The sequence below is a fragment of the Cervus elaphus genome, chromosome 4, assembly GCF_910594005.1.
Source record: "Cervus elaphus chromosome 4, mCerEla1.1, whole genome shotgun sequence".
In the NCBI taxonomy this organism is placed as follows: domain Eukaryota; kingdom Metazoa; phylum Chordata; class Mammalia; order Artiodactyla; family Cervidae; genus Cervus; species Cervus elaphus.
In genome coordinates this window covers 18,191,294-18,210,473 of record NC_057818.1, presented here as the reverse complement: position 1 = coordinate 18,210,473, position 19,180 = coordinate 18,191,294, and the positions used below count along the sequence as shown (strand labels likewise).

Sequence of the window (19,180 nt, the reverse complement as noted above, 5' to 3'; positions counted from 1 at the left end):
TTTTTTAATCTTTGTTAATATGGTAAGTTCCTGCTCTTAATACCCTCCCCGCCTGTGTAAATCCCAGAAATCCTGCTAAACTCTTCCTGACCAACTCTCACAAAGGAATCTTTCCAATAATGCAATGTCTGCAGCATGTACTGGCCCTATAGTTCTGATTCATACTTAAGACCTAGGTTTTATCCATGGGTACCAAGCATATGGCCTCCTCTAAAAAGGCAGTGAGCACTCTGATAACAGAAAGTGGGTCTTAATACAGATTAGATGCTGCAGACAGAGTTGTAAGATTGTTCCCCAAATAGAAGCCCCTATTTACTTAAAGACACCAGATCAATGACGCCAGGACCCAAAATATCTATGACCACTGATAAGGTCATATAAGTCTCTGAGTACTGCTTTGCATGAATAATATGACCCAAGCCTCAGTTTCCTCATCTGCTAAAATGGGGTAATGGCAGTGCCAATCTGATAGATTATATGAGATCACGAGAGACTATTATAGGTAAAGCACACAGCACAGTGCCTGGCACACAGTAAGCTTTCAAAAGATGTTAACTGTAACTGTTATTAGTAAGCGCTACTTTAAGTCCACTTGTAATTTCCTGGAAAAAGATAAAACGCAGGTGTCAGTACACCTAAATTTGGGTCCCATTTCAATGTCTGTCTCACAGAAGCAACTCTTATAATTGTCTTTTCATAGTGAAACCGAGCCCCCCAGACCAAGTTCCCTTACTGAGTTAATGATTAATCTATCCAAAACTTTATTCCTTTCCTTGTCCCCTCTGACCTCAATCCTGCACTAATCCAACACTGACCAAGCACAGTCAGATGACTGACTGGTGTCGATAACATCGCCAGTGTACTGAAATAGCTGTTATAAACCTCATTGTTTCACATACAACTCAGGTTGCTTCTCCAGGGCAAGGGGCCCCAAGCCATAGACCACCTGGCCAGAGAATCATAAACAAGAGACATTCAGACTCTTGAAACTACAATTAAGAAATGTCACAGAAATGTCACGCAATGATAATTAACCCCAGCCTCTTTGTTCCCCACCTTTAGAAAAACCCCTTGCTCAAAGAGCAAGTGAAACTGGATCTGAGGCTTGTCTCCCACAGGGTGCTGGGCACCCTGCAATGAACCCTTCCTTTGCTACAAACCTGCTGTCAGAGTTCAGCTTTCCGAGCCATGGGCACATGAGCCTTTTCCTCAGTTACAACAGCCCCAAGAGCATTCAATGACCCTAGGGCTCCTCCATCACAGGTGACATCCCCAAACGTGTACCGCTAATCTAGATGTCAAGCCAAGACAACTGTGATCAGAGCCTGTCAGCTATGTAAGTATCTGTGATGTGCTTGTGTTTTGCCAGAAGGTATGGGGAGCAGGCAATTCACTGACTGAAGTTAGAGAGTATACTATGACTAAACCTTCGGACTAAACCTGATGCTGGGAAGGATTGAGGGCAGGAGGAGAAGGGGACGACAGAGGATGAGATGGTTGGATGGCATCACAGACTCAATGGACATGGGTTTGGGTGGACTCCGGGAGTTGCTGATGGACAGGGAGGCCTGGTGTGCTGCGGTTCATGGGGTTGCAAAGAGTCAGACATGACTGAGCAACTGAACTGAACCCTTTGGAATATGAATAAGATGACAAAAAATGTAGCTGTAAGTGCTATACACTTACAAACACAACACAAAAATGTTCTCTTTCAACAAACAAACACAAACATTTTAAAAAACAAATTAGCATCCTGAGAAACTACAGAGGTAGGAAATGAATGTCTTTACAAATTGTAACTGTTTTGAGGGCAAAATACTGTCTTTTGAGGGCAAAATACTCTGTTTTGAGGGCAAAATACTTCTTCCTTATGATACAACATCTAGAAAGCAATACAGTACAATACAGGAAAGCTTGAGGACTTTTTCCTTTTATTTTTCTAAGAATGTATAGCTCCAATTACTTATTATTCAGCCTGAATACGTAACTATCTTGGAGTTTTTCTCAAAATTAAACCATACAGGTGAACTTGAAAATATATAGATCCATAGTTGTAATTGTTCATAGGCTTATCAGGACAATTCAACCAGTGTATGAGATACAAAAACAAAAATGCCTACATAGTTCAAAATTTTAAGTTACAAGATTAGCATTCTTAATTTTCCAAAAAGCAATCTGTATTATACTTGAAAAAACAACTACATAAAATTACAATATCATTTACTTACAGCTGCATGGTAATCAACTATTTTACTATATTGCATCATCCCTAGATATATTCAAATCAAATCCAATGTAGTCCAAGAGGCTGGTCATTCTGTCACTGCCAAGGATATCTAAATGTTAGGAATAAGGGGTGTTTTTCCTTACTTCTTTTCCAGTATGTAGAGAGGGAGGAAAAAACGGCATTTTACCATCAATTTTTTCATGCCTATCCAATTAAGGAGCACTTATGGGCTACAAGACAAACTATTAAAGTGATATTCACAAACAATTTAAAGTAATATAAAAAGTTTATGTTATAATGTTAGGTTGAAAGGGTAGGATGAGAATTCTGTTGCTTTAAAAAAGGGCAAAAGCTGCCTAATGAAAATCTGGCAGGAAATAAAATGTTAGAAGTGATTACTTTTGTATGGTAGAAAAACATAAGAAATTTTTTCCTTTTATTTTTCAAGTTTTCTACCCAAGGGGGGTGCGTGTATATGTGTGTGTCTCAAGTTGGATAAAGTAATAAACCTAAAAGAAATCCTAATGAGCTCTTTTTAAAACAGAAAAACAGTCTTTAAGGAACTAAAAATAGTCTTTAATATAGCATGTCTAAACAAATCACACTGTTCTATAGCAGTCATTTCTAAATCTTCTTAGACAGCCATTTGCATGGATGTGCTCCTCCAAAGGACTGCCTGATTTCCAAGATTATTTTCATTTTACTTGAACTCACACGGCACTTACAGAGCACGTACCATGCCTTGCACTGTGCTCGGCAGTACCAAATGTACAGAGGATTAGAAAATACAAAACAATCCCTACCCTACAGAGCCCCTACTTTTACTATATTTACATTTTACCTCCACAGGAATGTATTAGAAATGCCAGAGGCCTGTATTATTTAATCATTAAGGAGCACAATAGTTCAGAGGAGAGCAGGATCACCACCAACTGCACTTATCTTAGTGGAGGAAGCCTTGGGTTGCGGCCTCAAGACAAACTTGGAAGCTTTTCGGAGGCAAAGAAGAGCTATATGCAAATACACGTTATAAAGGAGGCTGATGAGCAAACAGTAACATGTCTGGTGTACTATGCTAAAAATATTTTAAAACCTTGCTGCTTCAGTTATTTTTCCCTTGTAGAGACTAATAATGAAACAGCTAATTTAGTTAAAATTTCACTATTTCAGGTTACATATGAAAATTTATCAAGGTGGAAAGCAAAAGTTCATTTTTCTTCTCATCTTGGTTAAGAATTGAGCTGAGGATTCCTTACAATGATAAAACTTTATCATCTGAACAGACAGCTGGTAAGTGACTTTCAAAGAGTTACTCTCATCAACAACCTGAGAAATATCACAACATATATTTCACTGAGGAACAGCTAATGAAAAAAGATCATTATACAAACATGATTTTATGAAACCTCACCCCAAAAGAAGTCACTTTATCTTTAATGTCTATGAACTGATTTAAATTGTTTATATTTAAATAATTAATTAAATTGTTTAAATTATTAAAATATAAGTCATAAAAACTGATAGATGGGAACAGAGACTCTGTGACTTATATAAAATAGACAAAAATCTCAAAGGAGATAATGAGAAATATTAAACTGAAAAAATGCAGTAGTTAATATGGAGCATACACATGGCTATTCTTCCTCTAATCCACCAAAATAACAAGAACCTAAACAATGGGACAATGTTCAGTCAGATCACTGTTATTTTCTCAGTCTAGGATTTACATGTAAACCAAATCTTTTTCTTCCCATCTCCCACCTCACTGTCATTTTAACTCTAAAAGATAATATCTTGGGTTGTTTTTAAAATCAATTTCTAACTTATTAGCACCTTCCTCCACATAAACAGGCACTTCTACCAAAAGGCTAGCGCTCCATGCGTGGGAAACTGGGGAAGTGAGTGGCAGAATCAAGAGAACAAGCAAGGAAGATAAGAGAACGCAGCTCTGTTTTTCCTTGACTATTTTAAGGCTGCTGAACAGTGGTGCCTACTCACAGGCTGAGGAAAAACAAAACTCTGCGTGAACCCGGCTTGTGAGCATGTGACCAGGACTAAAATGTCAAGACCTGGGTGTTCCCCAAATGCCTCAACTGTGACATGAGCCACTTGCTCCCACAAACCCCACCCCACGGTGGTGCTATAATCCTCTACTGTTTCCTATCTCCTCATCACCTCCTCCAACCAGTAACTCTGTCACAAACACATACTCTGCTCTCAACTGGCCTTTCTGTTATCCATTGCTCCCGGCTCTCCACCAGCTTCTCAACAGGTTTCCAAGCAGAAATTTTCTCCAGGCTTTGGTCATGTAGAGGCTGGGTGGGTGGGTAATAAGTCCCCAGTACCACAAGCACAGATTGCTGTAGTGTTCAGCGAAACATCTGGTACAGTGATGGCTAGAAAGTACATGTTTACCAGCAAGGTGTATCGAAAATCAGGCTTAACAGAGTGATTCAGACAAACCCACATACCTTTCACTTGGCAGTGATCATAACCTCAACATGCACCATAAAAAGCTTATATTTACACATATTTTATGCAAATACACAAGCTTCTTTCACAAAAGAGCCATAAAGAAAATAAATCTTCATTTTCTTTAGGTTCAATTCTCTTAACAACAGTCACACACACAAAAGTATACTCACTTGCAAAAAAGAAAACAAATTTTCTACCTATCAGTTTCAGTAAAGATTTATTTTTTTTCAGTAAAGATTTAAAACAGGGATCTGTTTAACCCAACAATGCTCATAATAAATGGTGCGGATTATGACCTTACATATTGCCCACCAACCAGGATTCCTAGGTGGCGCTAGTGGTAAAGAACCCGCTTGCCAATGCCCAGACGTAAGACATGCAGGTTTGATCCCTGGGTCAGCAAGATCACGATCCCTGGGTCATGAAGGGCATGGCAACCCACTCCAGTGTTCTCGCCTGGAGTATCCCATGGACAGAGGAGCCTGGCGGGCTACAGCCCACAGAGTTGCAAAGAGTTGGACACGACTGAAGTGACTCAGGACGCATATATGCACCAACAGGCATTGTAAAGATACATTTTCCACAATTCTGCCACACAAATTAAATAAGTCCCAAACAGGATATTTTAGGAACAATTTAAGAATCAGATTGAATTTTATAAAAAATCATCCTGAAGCTTATAAATCTAAACATGTCCTCCTGAAAATTGAGAATTAAAATAATAATGAAAGGTAATTTTTTTTGAATATTCAGTGTGTGCTGGGCACCAAGCCTTACTAAATAATCAACACCAATGTAGGAAGAAATAAGGACAAATACCTACATGTCATGTGCCCAAGACATTAATTTCACATAACAGTAACTCCACAAACTTACTGTCTAAATTTCATCAAATACTCACACAATAATGTGCTACAGATAAAAGGAAGAAATAAATGAAGACAACTCGGAGTGCAGGAATCAAGTCTCTTGCATGGAGAACACCTCCCTAAAGCTCAGTACGTAAAATCTGAAAACTCGGGCCACAGATCTAGCTTCTCTAGGATTGGTCCACGATGCCAATCTCTTTACAAAAGCAAACTACAACCTCTAGTGGCACATATGAGAATCAGAAAGTCTAGGCAACAAAAACATGATTTGAAATTGCCAGAAAGACCAACCCCGATCAATTCTTTGACCTAATCTGCAGTCGTTATTGCTTGTTTATGAAAATCTTGAAATGATTTTTCTTCAATGCGTTTAAGTATTGTAAATAAGCAAGTAAAAGAGAATAAAAAGAACCATAGTTTCCCATCCCTGCTTAAGGATCCCACGAATAAGGCAAATGAAAAATAAGGTGTCATGAAAGCATCATATTCTTTTTTCTCCCACAATTCAAGTTTAAACCACATTCACCAAATTGTAAACATGCATTTAAATTACCCTTGGCTACTGGTAATCGCTCAATGCTTGCATTGGCAGGCCTGCCAAAGCCCCTACTTATAATCTGCAATGCTTTTGCAATTTCAAGATCAAGGGTATGATCTTAAGGACAGAGTTTATTTGGAGTTTAATTACTTTCTATTAAAAGTTACATGCCCTCTTTTAAAAAAAAATCATTTTAATTGAGATATAACTGACATACTACATTATATTATTAATATGTCAACATCATATTCTTCTAAGTATACAGCATCATATTCTTTTAAGCAGTTCATAATTTCTACATTCTTAAATGTTCTACATTTCTAAATGTACCTTAACACATACACCACAGGTATGTTTTCTCACAACCTGAAACTATGAAACAGAGGTTCATGTTGTCCCAAAGCATCTTCCAATCTGAGCCACAGAGAATAAAACAATGAACATAACATGAAAATCTCACTCTAATAATGTCAGATTAATCAGAGACACAATTCTTATAGTTTAATGTATTTTTATGGAAAGGGTGTCAAAAATGCAAGGATAAGGCTTAATTATTTTTTCTCCTTATTACTCATTCTCACATTACAAACCAGCCTCCTTGAAAGAAGGTTTAAACTGCAAACATAATAAATTTGTTATCAAAGATTTACCTCCTTCTGTTTGCCTGCTATTTGCACTTACTTCTTAAACTCTAAAAGTTATAGGTCATTATTTATGAAATGTTATAGGGCCAAAATGAATATAAAGATATAATATTTAAGAATAACCGATTTATAATTGCATTATAATAAGATTCCAGGAAAGCTGAGGCATAGACTCCCTGTCCACCATCGCACAGACATCAAGGTTAGTTTGGGTATACCTTGATGGCAGAGGCCTGAGGCTAGCAAGTAAGTACCATAAATGTCCTTTGCATTCAAGGTACCACAAAGAGCCATTTTAAGGAAAAGATCTGTATTATGCACTGACTTAGGAGGGGGCTCTAGACAAATGAAAAGGGAGGAGATTCAGAGATTAAATTGAGAGAGGTCCCCTACCTGTGTCCTCGAATGTCAGACTGATCACACACGCCTCCAAGTGCAATCCTGTGGAACTCTCGGCCCAGGGTCTTGGCCACTGATCTTCCCACACTTGTTTTACCAACCCCAGGAGGGCCGACAAAGCACAGAATGGGGCCCTTCAGGTTGTTTTTCAGCTGCCTGACTGCCAAGTATTCCAGCACTCTCTTCTTCAATTTTTCCAGGGCATAATGGTCACTGTCCAGCAGGACTCGGGCTGCTCGAATGTCCAGACGATCTGCCAAGTAATCCAACAGCCACAAGCTGAGCACATGGAGCTATTCTACGGAAGACCTCCTTTTCACACTGGCAAAAGTCAGAATAGCTTTTTGAAAAAAGAAGTGATTAGAATAGGCTTGGTTTCTTCTAAATGAGTCTTCAGGGAGACCTGGACTTGGTTTTCTTGCTGAAGAAGATTTAGTATTTATAGAAATAATAGATATTACATAATTAAAAACTCAAGGAGTTAATACTCATTCCATTTGGAATGATTTTCTATATACATATTATTTCTATGGAGACAAGCAGAATATTTCTTACATATTCTACTTATGCTTGTATTTGTTCTTTTTCTTTTTAAGTGGTTTTTTCTTATTATGTTATATATGCTCATTCCAGAAAATCTGATGACACTAATAAAAAAGGAAGAAAACACTCACCCGTAATCTCATTTCCCCACAGATAGCATCACTACCTTCACTTCAGTACACATTATTCCACATTCTCTGTGTGTGTGTGTGTGTGTGTGTGTGTGCGCACGCGCACACACACACACTTATATACCTATTTTTCAAACTAAGATTATATGAGGTCTTCAGATTTTGGAAAAGTAAGTTTTTCTCACTTAAATAATAGGGACATCTTTTAGGGTCAAATGTATTCTTCAGTAACAGTTTAGTGGCTACATAATATTCCATTATTTAACTATCCACACTCATTCCCTATTGCTGAGCATTTAGGTTACCTACAAATCTTTACAGCTATAAAGTATGCTTCACTGTGCATCTCTGTAACTAAATCTCCACCTATCTCTGTAATTACTTCCTTTAGCTAATCTTCTAAAACAAAAGAGCTGGGTCAAAAAAAAAATTAAGACATGAAGAACTGTCTAAGTTCTATCTACTAAAATCTCACCAGAAATGCACGAATTAAGCCCTGCTTCTAGAGCCAAGCTTTCATCAGGTTTACCGCTGCTTTAGGACCTAAAATAATCACAGATTAAACAACAGGTCAAGCCAAAATGAATTTATCAGCTGGGTGGCAGCCAGAGGATAATCCACAACCACAAAACTGACAGTGAAAAGAATGGGAGAGAGAAACACACAGAAGTCCACTCTTTAACTCAAGTTATTCGGAACATGCTATGCATTTTTCCTACAAGAAAAAAAAATGGCCTAGTTCTCAAGCTAGTCTACAAAAATCCAGCTAAGCAATAATGTATGTAAATTAATTACAGTACTACTAAATTTAGTCAGAGTCTTGGCTGAGCGATTTGGAAAGGGAAGAAAAAAATTTCTTCCCCTTTCCTGGCTTCAGAAGCCAACCAATGAATATATGAATAAATGAAAGTCTCCTATTTCATGATTCTAACCCTGACACCAAAACCTACCACAGTAAAGAAAAAACCCACTTCAGACCAATTCCACTTTGCATAGGTCTAATAATTCAAATGCTGTTCAAAGAGTAATCTACAGAGTCCCAGTGGGATTTCAGTTATGCAAAGATGGTTCAATACTTAGTTATCAATATATTTATATCATGTCTAAGGGCACTTTCCAAGAAAATGTCATTTTGCATCTAAAAAGGCATTTGTTATAATGCAACATTCACTTCTGATGAACATTTAGTAAATACTTAGTAACTAGCTGGGCTGGATGAAGCACAAGCTGGAATCAAGATTACCAGGAGAAATATCAATAACCTCAGATATGCAGATAACACTACCGTAATGGCAGAAAGCAACAAGGAACTAAAGAGCCTCTTGATGAAGGTGAAAGAGGAGGGTGAAAAAGCTGGCTTAAAATTCATCATTGAAAAAACTAAGATCATGGCATCTGGTCCCACCACTTCATGGCAAATAGATGGGAAAAAAGTAGACACCATGACAGACTTTATTTTCTTCGGCTCCAAAATCACTGCAGACGGTGACTAGAGCCACAAAAGTAAAAGACACTTACTCCTTGGAAGAAAAGCTATGATGAACCTAGACAGCATATTAGAAAGCAGAGACATCACTTTGCAAATAAAGGTCTATATAGTCAAAGCTATGGTTTTTCCAGTAGCCATTTACAGATGTGAGAGTTGGACCATAAAGAAGGCTTGAGCGTTCAAGAGGGAGGGAACATATGTATACCTGTGGCTGATTTATGTTGATATTTAGCAGAAACCAACACAATTCTGTAAAGCAACTATCCTTCAATTTAAAAATATATAAATTTACAAAAAAAAAAAAGGCCAAGAACTGAAGAATTGATACTTTTTAACTGTGGTGCTGGAGAAGACTCTTTAGCCTCCCTAGAACAGCAAGGAGATAAAACCAGTCAGTCCTAAAGGAAATCAACCCTGAATATTCATTGAAAGGACTGATGCTGAAGCTGAAACTCCAATACTTTGGCCACCTCATGCGAAGAGTTGACTCACTGGAAAATATTCTGATGCTGGGAAAAACTGAGGGCAGGAGGAAAAGGGACGACAGAGGATGAGATGGTTGGATGGCATCACCAACTCAATGGACCTGAGTTTGAGCAAACTCCGGAAGACGGCGAAGGACAGGGAAGCCAGGCGTGCTGCGGTCCACGGGGTCACAAAGAACCAGATATGACTGAGCGACTGAACAACAAAAACAAAACCAAGAACAGAAACTATGTACTTTAGAAAATAAATGAAAACACTGAAGGAATTTCTTCTAATATGCCAAGATAATTTTAAAAGTCAAGTCTTTCAAACTTTTAAGGAAAGAAAATTTCCATGCTACTTGTTGTTGTGTTATTTTTTCTCTACAGGATGCATCTTTTCTGATTATTCTTTTTAATTATTCAGAATGCATGCTTCCTATTACGAATAAGACTCACAGTGAAACATAAAAAAATGTAAAACTTACTTCAACATTTATTTCTCTATTTACAATTAGAAGATTGAAATGGTATCTACTGGCTCCCTCCATTCAAGATGGAAAATCAACAAACTTATTTCTTCCAACCCACTCCTCTTTGCTTAGGTAACTGTCTCTACTTAGGTAAGCTTCTCTTTTTGAGAATTATAAAAGACATTTTTCACAGTTTTATGATTTTACTTGTAACAAGTATTTAGCCCTGAAGTACTAGTTTAGAAGTTCAACATGACTACTTTTACACCACAAAGTATCCCTCTTCAGTTCTCCAATGAGATGGTGAACAACGAGAAGTGTTTCTGTGATGGGTACATGAGTGCCGTGCATCTCTAACGCTGACACATGTCCAACAGAAACTCTGAGTTGTGGGGAAAAAAAATAGCTTTGCTTTGTTTTTATATTTTCTTGGTTATGTCAGTAAAGAATGGGAGCTAGCACTCTGCATTTAAGTAAACATTTTGCCTTCAATTCTCTACAAGTGACATTGTATGAACCTGACAAAAATTCCTAGTTAGTCATTAATTTCACTTTACAAATAGGACCAGTGCAGGAGGGGAGGAAGCTGAGGGCAACTTACTAGGTTGCTAAAAGCAAACAGTAAAACCTGCAATTTTATATCTTCAGGTCATCATACTATATGCACCCTGCATGTCTCGTAAGTCATTAGTTAAGATAAATCCTAGAGCACAGAAAAACATTACCAAGAGAACACCAGCATTTCAAAACAAGACCCTTGGTGTTACCAAGTTATCTAGATGTGCTTCACATCATGCACTAGCCCTAATGTCAACAGAGAAAATAACAGGGCTTGGAAATTATCGTGACTCCATTAATGACACAAATACCTGTCAAAAACACACCAAAATGTAAGGCATTTCATTTTATGCAGATGAAATGAAAGCACTAAAACTGCAACGTCACTTTCTTTCCCAGGTCTGTACTAACCGTGCACAGGGCCTTCTCCAAATCTCTCAGAATAGGGCCACTTTGCTTCAAAGCAGGCGCTAAAGTGCTAGGAGTTAACAGAAGACCATCTGAACCAAAATGGTATTTCCTAATAGCCCAGCTAGATCCAGATGGCCATCAGAACTCAAACTGATCAGGGGACAGCCAGGGGCTAATTCAATGGGAACGCATGCTCCCCTGCGTTCCAGAAAATTTTGAATTAAGAATTAAACCAAGAAATTCAGCTTCAGTTTGTTTCATAAAACATCATCAACTGGAAGGCAACAGACTGTCATGAATGTAAACATAAAGTAAATTAAGAAATAAATTTATCAACGTAGCTTTATATACAGTTACTCAAAACCTGGAAACAACCCAAATGTCCAACAACTGCTAAATGGATAAACCAATTACTGATAGATGCAGTAACATGGATGAGCTCTAAAGTAATTATTCTAAGTGAAAGAATAAAAAAAAAGGGAGCACATACTGAATCATTCCATTTGTATAAAATTTTAGCCATATACATTAATAAATAAGCCAAGTGAGTCCATCAAAAAAATTAATTAAAATAGGGTTGTTTTAACCTTAATACTGCCCTAGCATAGTTAATATAACACAAATATGCTTCATTCTGGGCCCTCTTTGAGACAAAAATGCTTCTTCTGAATTCTAAGTACTGGAGAATATGCTCCTCTGTAGATTAACAGAAAATTATTTTTTAAGAAAAACATTTTTTAATATTAAAAATTCAGCATTCTGAAATCTAGTATGTATGGCGTACCTTATATGGGGCATAAACATATGTTTTGGGGCTAACACGTCTCAAAATTTCCAGCACTGCTTTAAATGTAAGTTTTATTAGCCAGGAAAATATATCTGATCAATTCTCAAGACTCACCAATTCTTATGCCAAAAATAGTTCAAAGAATCAACCCACTGCTGAACTTAATAAACTTTGTATGTAAATTTAACAAGAGAGTCCAATAACAGAAACAAATGCAAATAAAATGATTCTGAAAATTCTGAAAGACAACTGAGTATATTTCTTACCCCAAGAGAAAGTACATAACAAATACATTTAAAAAACAAAAAAAAACAAAAACTGGTATAAAATCCTCCTGGTAGATAAAAAAACTTTACTCAAAGATAGGAGAGGTAAAAAGAAATTAAACTCTTTAAATAGTTTTAGTGGGAAAAAAACAAACTTTCAATGGCAAAACTGTTTTACTGTTATCCTGTCATTATACATAATTATTTCTTTTAGAAAACATAAAAGATTTGCTGTCTCTAGTACTTATTTGGCACTTACTGCCAACTACCTCAAAACTGTTTTGCTTTCCTATGCTCCTGGCAAAGAGTACCTAAATATAAAGTTTACTGTCTAACTGACTACTGGTACTAAAAAACACATATTCACCAATTACAGAAAATCCTACTTTCTCCAGAATGAGGCAAAAGGCACTTTTACGCAGCAAGTTTTCCTGTATTTCCTAAAACCTATGACACAAGTTCAGTCTCTAAACAGTTCACATCATGAACTACTGTAACAGAAAGGTAATCAATGGGCGATATTTCACCAGAATTTGCTCGCGCTTCCTGGGAGACAATCAGACTGCAAAAAAAGCTGTTATCTGTGCACTCACCGGTTGTACTTTTGTTCCAGGGAAGCTCCACCATGAGTTCTAAATAATTTCTCGTCAGAGCATACTCTGGCATTGACTGAGGCATTTTTTTGAGCCTGTGGGGAAAGAATACATAGCCAACCTGTTCAGGAACACAGAAAAATTCTGTAAAACAGGAAAACCAAGCATATCTCCCTTTCTTGGTCAGATATATCACGCATTTTTGGCTAAACAAATCTGAAAACATTTTCATTAGGCTGGTGCTAATGTAACTGTTAGCTTCCGTAACTTAGCTAAAGTAACTGGGGCTTCCCTGGTGGCTTAGACGGTAGAGAATCTGCCTGCAATGAAGGAGATCTGGGTTCAATCCCTGGGCTGGGAAGAGCCCCTGGAGAAGGGAATGGCTACTCACTCCAGTGTTCCTGCCTGGAGAATTCCATGGACACAGGACCCTGGCAGGCTACAGTCCATGGGGTCACAAAGAGTTGGACATGACTGAGCAAATTTCACTTTCACTTTTCAACATAACTGTGGTTTTTGCATTGTTGAACTCTGCCATTTGATATTGGAATACATTCTTAATAAATGTGGGTATGCTGTACATCATTTTAATGTGCATTTCTATGTTTTTTGCTAATGACTTATTACTTGCTATTTACTTTAGACTGGGGAAATGATGTTAGACAAAAAACAAATTCTATGATATTCTTATTCAGGTTCAAAATGGGTTGTAAGGCAGCAGAGACAGTCACAACATCAATAACGCATATGGCTCAGAAACTGCTTAATGGAAGTACAGCGCAGCGGTGGTTCAAGAAATTTTGCAAAGGAGATAAGAGTAGTGAAGATAAGGAGCGTAATGGCTAGCTATGGGAAGGTGATAATGACCAATCAAGAGCAATCATTGAAGCTGATCCTCTTAAAACTACATGAGAAGTCAGCCATTCCATGGTCATTTAGCATCTGAATCAAACTGGAAAGGTAAAAAAGCTTGATAAGCAGATGCCTTATGAACTGACTGCAAATCAAAAAACTCATAGTTTTGAAATACACAACAACTACACACCATTTCTCAGTAAGATTGTGATGTGTGACGAAAAGTGGATTTTAGATGACAGCCAGCGATGACCAGCTCAGTGGCTGGACCGAGAAGCTCCAAAGCACTTCCCAAAGCCAAGCTTGCACCCAAAAATGGTCACAGTCACTGTCTGGTGGTCTGCTGCCCATCTGATCCACTACAGCTTTCTGAATCCTGGCAAAACCATTGCATCTGAGAAGTATGCTCAGTAAATCAATGAGATCCACTGAAAACTGCAATGCCTGCAGCTGACATTGATCAACAGAATGGGCCCAATTCTTCTCCACAATGATGCCCAACGTTGCACACGTTGCACAACCAACGCTTCAAAATTTGAACCAATTGAGCTACAAAGTTTTGCCTCATCTGCCGTATTCACCTACCTCTCACCAACCACCTACCACTTCTTCAAGCATCTCAGCAACTTTTTGCAGGGAAAATGCTTCCACAGCCAGCAAGAGGCTGCAAATGCTTTCCAAGAGTTCACTGAATCCCAAAGCACAGAGTTTTATGCTATAGGAATAAGCAAACTTATTTCTCACTGGCAAAAATGTGTTGATTGTAATGGTTCCTATTTTGATTAATAAAGGTGTGTTCCAAAACTACTATTACTTTTGCATCAACCTAATAAAAATCTAGTTAATAAAAAGATTATTTTGTTTTAAACAGATACTTGCAAACTAGCGTTCTGATTCTATCCTTGAAATACGTAAGGCCTTATCAGTATCTGTATCTCATAGGGAGAGTCTCAAGTCAATTACCCAGTGATTTATTCAGGTGCCTAATCATGTATAATATGATAATTACATATTGTCTTGGATCAGAGAGAAAGTCAGCTCATCAGATATTTAATTAAAATAATGCAACTTCCATAATATATGCAGTGCTTAATAAAGTGTTCTGTACAAAATAGATGTTCTGCATTTGTTAACTAATGTCAGAGTCATTGTAAAATATCTCAGCAACATTTACTTATGTTCTTAACTGTGTGTCTCAGAAGTCAGATCTTCAGTTCCTGGGCATACATTTAGGTTGATTACAATCCACTCATAAAAAAATGCAATACAGTCAGAATGTTTTAAGTGTGGAAAGGAAAAATTGGTTTTAACCCTGAGACTATCCAGAAAATGTGATCAACTCATGTACCCTATTCTGTCAGCAAGGTTCCCTTGTACTTTATCTTGTAGGAAGGCAAAACTGATTGGCCCTGCCTCCTAAAGTTTATAACCTAAGGACGAAAACAGTGATGTGCAAAGAACACAATAACTGAATAAACATTATTTCTAAGTATGGCCTTAAGACAGTGAAAAGGCAGTGGCAACAGTGACTGTGCTTGACAGCATACAGTAGATGGAAAAGTTATATCACTTATATTCAGCATTCAAGAAAAAGAAAATGCTGAACATGGTGTTGATTCCAGAGTATTAAGTACTAAGAAGCAGATTCTGATGGAGGAATAAAGAAGAGAAAGCACTTCACAGATCACCGCTCAACCTGAGAATCAGGGAAGCCATAAACATAAGAAATGTAAGAGTTAACAGTGGAAACAGAGTGGTCCGTGGCTATACTAAATATACGGGAAAGGAGAAAGATAAAAGAATATGAAATGAGAGATCAGCTTTGTAACACAAAGTAGCAGATTCACTTCCATGAGCAACAGTTTTTAACGTTAATAAGCAAATGAAAATCCTAATGAACGAGCAGCTTCTACAACTTACCTTTTTATCTCTTTGACACAGACTTTGTGGGCCTGTTCTGGCATGCTGGATGTCCGTATCTTTTTCTCCAGCATGACAATGTCATCGTTATCTTCATCCTCACCCTCGTCCGCTAGAGCACCTGGGACGTGTGTGATCCTTCTCATGGGGCGTATTGCGATGACCTACAAGATGAAGCAGGAGAGAAAAACTGCATACCCAAATAAACTGGGGACGAAGCACTGAACCACCGTAAACATGTTTATGGGTAGAGGCTAAATCTTTAGGGACTAAAGCTCAGAATGAGGAGGAGGAGGCACATGCACATATGGAGGGAGCAGAATTTACAAAAGCAGATGAAGATGAGATGGACATGATTCTTCCATGCATGCTAACACTACCAGCATGAGAAGAAAAAATTCAAGAAACTGGCTACTAGTAATAACGAAAACATCTAAGAACTGTCTCTTCTTGAGCTACTACTGCAGCCACTATTTTCTTGATATACTTAATGACTACTCAACATTTGGCAACTGAATAAATTCCATTTTCTCCCTACAATACAAAGTTTCTCTTTAGCATCTTTACCTTTCCACCACTGTCTCTATTCCCTTCATCTGCACCAAGCAGAAAAGTCTTTCCACCTTTCAAAATGTCTTATCTATGGTTTTTCCCAATTAACTATACACTATTTACTTCCCTTGTGATGTTCTGCTTTTCCAACAAGAGGCATTATCCACCACTTCTCCTTCCTTACTGGTTACTTAATAATTTGTACTTAGTACTTTGACTTTTGTCTCCAATGTGCTGAAATTGTTCCCTGAAACCCAACAACAGTCTCCTCTGCCAAGTCAAACGGTCTTATTTAAGTTTTCCTTCTCTGTGACTCTCTACCATGTTTTAAAAACCACCTACTCTTTTGAAATTCTCAACTCATTAATATCATGAATCAACTCTAGCTGTTCCTGGAGCAAAATGATATACTAGCATTTAACTTAAAGGCCTTAGAATTTATTTAACTTATGAAATTACCTATTTAATATAGTCAAATATAAAAGTTAAAAACATAAAACAGCAAAAATATAATTTTATAAAAACAGAAATATTAAACTAAGACTAACAGTTTGTAGAAATGACAACTGAAACATTTATAAGTTAAAACTAAAAAAAGTCAAGTCAAAAACTTAAAACAGTACAAGATAATTTTTAAAAAGTCAAAGTATGGTACAATACATTCAGTCAGTCCTTTTAGGAATAATTTTGTGGTATGTTCTTAATAAATACTGTATGCAGTGGCAAAAAAAAATCCTACTCAAAAACAGTCATCATTGTTATTTGTTAATTTTTAATACATTGAAAACATCACACACTGGCAGAAGAAGAAATGGCTTACTAAACTTACCCCTTTCAATGATTATCAAAACACAACATGAGAAAGTGTCTACATGCTTAAAAGGAAAAAAAAAAAAAAAAAAGATCCAAACACGGAGAAGGGGCAGAGAGAAACAAACTAGAATTCAAAATTTTATCAGTAACTTGGGTGAAAGAGACAATGAGTTTGTTTCTTCTTTGTTCCTTTCTTTATTCCCCCAATTTTTTTCTTAAAAAAAAAAAAAAGAAAGAAAACAACTGAACCTTACATCACACAAAAACAACTAAAGAACCTAAAGAAATGGATTAAAAGGAGGATTTACCCGCTTATCATCATCTTGCTTGTGTTTTCTGGTTTTCTGAAGCAATTTCAGGCCTTCAATTTGTCTGACAAGCAGCGGAATGGTCATCTTGAACCGTTCCTCCAGACTCACAGCATCTAAAATCTGAAACGTACAGCACCTCTCTCTCAGAAATACATGCTCCAGAAACAAGGCAGCCAAGAGTCATGACTAAACTGCTAAGTAAGAAAGATAACTCCTCTCAATATTCACAGCTACACTATGGCTAACACAACCAAATTATCAGCAAGGTCATCTGACATAAACACCAGAATCCTAAAAAAAAAGATAAGAATAATAATATCTTCAGTTTCTATTTAAAAGATGAAGTCAAGATATGGTTCCAAGAGCAAGAAGAAAACACATTTTATGTCAACTCTTTCCCGGGAATTATCCTCTGAAAGCCCAGATGTGTCTACGTAGTAGGTCTAAACAAATCATAGGTTCAAAAAACTTAACATTTTACATACACAAGAGTCTAGAACATTTTAACCAACCTCCACGAATGATCTGAGTGAGTAAGGTTCTCTGGTCCCTCAGTAAAATGCCCTTGCTAAGCCCACGCTAGGTCAGTCGGTAGAACTCCTGCCTTCTCTGCTCCTACCAGCTAAACCGAATTCTTGTGTTTAAACACAACCTATCTGCATTAGTTGCACTGGCTAGTATAATTGTTAGACTTAAGCATTAAATAAACTGATGAAATAAGGAAGGTAGTTTAATGTTCTCGAAGAGTCAATAAAATAGATCGCTTAAAAATACTACAAAAATAAGTGTACAGGAAAACTTTTATAGTTTGGAGAAAAGACATTCAAATCTAACAATCCACATTTGGATTATTTTTCAAGTGTCTTTTAAATTCATTTCACTTTAAAGAATTAGAAGTTGAAAACCATAAAAAAAAATCATAGATAACACATCATAGCTGTGGTCTCTGTAAGAAACATGGAGAATTCTAACAATGCGGGCTTATCATATACGAGGGAAAGGTCACAGCTCCACACTTTTAAAAAGTCATTCTCACTTAAACTATTTCCATAAGTTAACAAACTACCAGTACTGATAATGCAAATGAAAGAACCATCTGGGTACACAAAAATGTAAAGCAATCACTGTAAAAGTCAATTTAAGTGTAAACGTATCTTAATTACTTCTGTGGGTCTCCAGTATCTCTTACCTGAAAGTCAAAACTTACTACCTAGATCCAATTAAGAAGTGACAAAGCAGCGTGGCATTCCAGAGGGGAACACTGACCTGGAGCTTCTCTTTGTTGCTTGTTCGGATAATTGATGTCAGAATGTCTGGTAAAGCTTCCCTAGGAAGACTGTCTAAAAGACGTCTCAATTTAGCAACTGCAGGGACAGACATATCCAACATTTCAACCAACTACAAAGGGAGAAAAAAAAGTCTTTTTAATAAAATTGGGCATTGTTTGTGAATTTAAAAAATCAAATTGTCATACAGGTTTAAGTTTGGGTCACAAAGAAAGTCTTTGCTTCCAAACAATCACTGATTATTAGAGACCAGGCATTTTTACAGGACTCAAAGGAAAAGAAGTACTGTTAAAATGTCAATTGGAATGAAAAGCAAAAATGGCTGGAAAGTGGGTAATAATAATGTTTATAAAAAGTTTTGTAAATCAGTGATTTTAGTATTTTATTTTAAAAAATTAAAATTTATAGAAAAGTTGCAGTAGTATAAAGAAACTCCTTCCCCTAATAAACTTCCCCTAAATTCATCAGCGGTTAACATTTTGTCTCTCTCTCTCCCCCACTCTATATACACACACGACACACACACAACACACAAATATTGCTAAAATGTCAGAATAAACTGCAGACATCATGACC

General features: G+C 37.0%; 1 protein-coding gene across 1 annotated transcript in view; it reads right to left on the bottom strand.

The window, feature by feature from the left end:
- LONP2 (lon peptidase 2, peroxisomal) overlaps nt 1-19,180 on the bottom strand; it is an 81,519-nt gene that overhangs the window by 51,752 nt on the left and 10,587 nt on the right. The window contains exons 3-7 of the mRNA XM_043898393.1: nt 18,585-18,716; nt 17,316-17,438; nt 15,643-15,806; nt 12,868-12,962; nt 7,147-7,405 (exon numbers count right to left, since the gene is read on the bottom strand). Of these exons, the coding sequence (XP_043754328.1) occupies nt 7,147-7,405; nt 12,868-12,962; nt 15,643-15,806; nt 17,316-17,438; nt 18,585-18,716 (773 nt within the window). The remainder of the gene's footprint in view (nt 1-7,146; nt 7,406-12,867; nt 12,963-15,642; nt 15,807-17,315; nt 17,439-18,584; nt 18,717-19,180) is intronic.